The 3,323-nt window shown below is 36.8% G+C and overlaps 1 protein-coding gene across 1 annotated transcript; it reads left to right on the top strand.

Annotated features, from left to right (window-relative positions):
• Positions 1-1,092: 1,092 nt before the first annotated feature.
• LOC105567099 (zinc finger MYM-type protein 5-like) lies at positions 1,093-2,012 on the top strand (the record flags this gene model as incomplete). The annotated part of the gene is made up of 1 exon (XM_012021663.1): positions 1,093-2,012. A coding segment is annotated over exon 1 (920 nt), but the record flags the coding sequence as incomplete, so codon positions are not given.
• Between the last annotated feature and the right edge of the window lie 1,311 nt (positions 2,013-3,323).

The following is a 3,323-nucleotide window of genomic DNA, read 5'->3' as shown; positions in this document are numbered from 1 at the left end:
CAATATGAAGGAAAGGGCCCAGGAGGTGTGGTGGAAGGATGGTGGAGGGCGCCACCTTCTTTCAAAGGCGCGCTAAACGTTGTGATGTTAGGCATGGCAGGCATGACTACAATACTATCATCTTCGAACGAGACACTTCATATAATTCCGATCAAACCCCGCCCGCCCTTGGCGGGCTCGTTTGATCCATCAATTTTCAGGAAGTTTAAAGTCACCTTTCGGTAAAGCGAAAAATTAACTAAAAAATATTTTTTCGGCAAAGTGCAAAAATGTGTAAAAAATATCTTTTTGGCCAATCTTTCTGGTCAATATGTCGAACCGATATATAGCGAATCGACGTCTCACTTTCCGCGTGTAGCGCGATAGTCGCGACATGCATGCTCCTTGCTTGTTCGTGAATTATAAGTGTCTTCCTGATAGACGACAATCGTATTTGGACATAAGATGAATCATATTTTTCGCGTGGCTATCGAATTAATACGATGTAATGTGTCGATTAATACAAGTTAATCAAGGAAACCTGTCAAATTTGTCAAAAATATAAAAGCGCATAATTAAGTAATATAATATATGTATACTCTGGTTTATTGTCTGTTTTTTTTATTAAGACATATGCTCATTATAATTATTATTTAAGTTTAATTGAAGCATTTTCAAAGACTTGATCAATATAATTTTCTTATTTCTTAATTGTATTATATATTGTAAATATTATACAATTAAAATATAAAAACTTTAATCAATCAGGTTTTCAAGATGTCACTATTAAACATTTAGTAGTTAATATAAATAACGTAAAATTTATTAAAAGTTGACTTCTAATTGCCATAAAGTAGACTTCTGGTCGCCATAAAGTAGACTTCTAATCATCATAAAGTCGACTTTTAATTGCCATAAAGTCGACTTCTAAGTCGACTTTTGGCTGACTGACAGCCGACTATAGTCGAGTCATTTGTCGACTATTAGTTGACTATAAGTTGACATTCAGCTTGACTTTGAAGTCGACTTTAGACTTCTGCTGCCGACTGACAGTCAACTAATAGTCGACTTGGTGCTGTTTGGGTAGTAGGTAATTGATATTCTTATAACAGCATGGATCAGAAAAGGAAAAGACTGTCTGGAAGCCAATATAAAAAGAAACGCTTAAAGAAAGATGAAGAAGGAAGAAAGCTAAGCCATGTCATGAAAGAATTCTTGGTCCCTAAGCCTCAGTCAGAAGCGTCTACATCCACATCAACAGCAACCTCTTCGGATGTGGTGGACTCATCAGTGCTGTCTGAATCACCTCCTAAAGAAGTTGTTGAAGAAAGCCAAGAAATCACACTCCCAGAAGATTATCAAGAGCAGGGTAGCAATAGCAGTGAGTTCCAGCAAATAGACAAGATCTCTGATCCTGCACTATGGAATATTTTCTGCATGTCATCCAAAACTCGTCAGATACTGGTTGAGAGAGGTCCACATCAAGTTAAAGACCTGGAATTTCCTATCAACACAGGAAGGCGCAAATTTTCACCCTCTCATTATTGCAAAGTATTAAGCAATGGTGAAATTGTTGAGAGAAATTGGTTGATTTACTCTGTTACAACTGATGCCGTTTTTTGCTTTTGCTGCATATTGTTTGATAATTCGTCTTCCCATGATTGGTCTAAAAAAGGTTATTCTGACTGGAGAAATCTTGTACGTGCGCTCACAATGCACGAAAAGTCTGCAAATCACAGAAACTCTTTCAGACAATGGAAAGAATTTGACACTCGTTTAAAAAAGAACCAAACTATTGATGCCGAATATCACAAAGTTATGGATTTGGAAATTCAGCACTGGAGAGGAGTTCTAAAAAGAATTATTGCAATAATTAGACTATTGGCTTCACAATGCTTAGCCTTTCGAGGAACAAGTGAATATTTGTTTCAACCTAATAACGGAAATTTTCTAAAGCTGGTTGAATTGCTTGCCGAGTTTGATCCAGTTATGGAAGAACATGTCAGAAGAGTTCAACGAGAGTCTGATAAATGGTCTGTGACTTACCTAAGCAATAATATACAAGGAGAACTTATAAATTTGATGGGAAATGAAATTTTACGTAAAATTGTAGAAATAACAAAAAAGCTAAATATTTTTCCATAATTGCTGATTGTACCCCAGATGTAAGTCATATTGAACAGCTCTCATTAACAATAAGAGTTGTCACATGCAACCCAATTGAAAATAAGTACGAAATTGACGAATTCTTTATTGGTTTTTTTGAAGCAACTGATTCAACAGGAGAGGGTTTAACAGAACTTATTTTGTCTTTTTTGAAAAAAATCGGTTTTGAGTTGAAGTGGCTTAGAGGGCAAGGCTATGACAATGGAGCGAATATGAAAGGAGTCAGAAAGGGTGTACAAAACAGAATACTTGAAAAGTATTCGCGGGCGTTCTATGTTCCTTGTGCATGTCACTCTTTAAACCTAGTTGTGAATGATGCAGCGTCTTCTTCTACAGAAACAACATTTTTTTCTGTTGTACAAGAACTATATAATTTCTTTTCTGGTTCTACAAAGCGCTGGGAGATACTGAAAAAACATGTTTCACATTTAACTCTCAAACCACTGAGTGCTACTAGGTGGGCAAGCAGAATAGATGCACTAAAACCTTTGCGGTATCGACTTTGTGAAATATATGATGCATTATTCCAGGGGTGGGCAAAATGCTGCCCGCGGGCAACGGGCGCCCGCGGACGCCCGCGGGCGCCCGGCCGGCGGGCATACCCCCACTCCAATCATCGCCCCACCACGTCTACAATCAAGTTCGGCTGCATCGCTTTCAACTCTCACACATTGAAAGCGACTTTCTTTGACATATAATGAGTAACAAAGATAGAAACGCTTTAGCGTGTGAGTGATATGATTATGAACTTTAGTACAATATTTTCTTTTACAATAATAATATGTTTGAAATTTGAACTCTTGAGCGTACAGGCGTTTATCATATTTTTTAATGATCCAGATAATTTAGTCGTTAAATTCTGAAAAATTATTTAATTTCTCATTTACTTAGTAATTTAATTAACCACCTCCACCTGTACCAGGTCCTAAACGGCTTTTACGTTTCAAATTGATTTATTTAATTTCTTTTATCTCGACGCTCTCCTTGTGAGCATAACATATAACATTAAGTACAAACACGAAAGACAAAGGGAAACGACGAATAAACTTTGACTAGCGAGATTTTTACAAGTCAACAAAACAACAAATTATTATGACTGCCAAAACATGAGCTGCTATCAGGGAGTTCTCCAACCTTCAAAAAGCGCTATAATAAATAAGCTTAAATTCGTGCTTTCA

Source organism: Vollenhovia emeryi, unplaced genomic scaffold, assembly GCF_000949405.1.
Source record: "Vollenhovia emeryi isolate VEMERY1.0 unplaced genomic scaffold, V.emery_V1.0 DF942984.1, whole genome shotgun sequence".
NCBI lineage: Eukaryota > Metazoa > Arthropoda > Insecta > Hymenoptera > Formicidae > Vollenhovia > Vollenhovia emeryi.
Note: the sequence above shows the minus strand (reverse complement) of the source record. Positions and strands in the feature narration are given on the sequence as shown.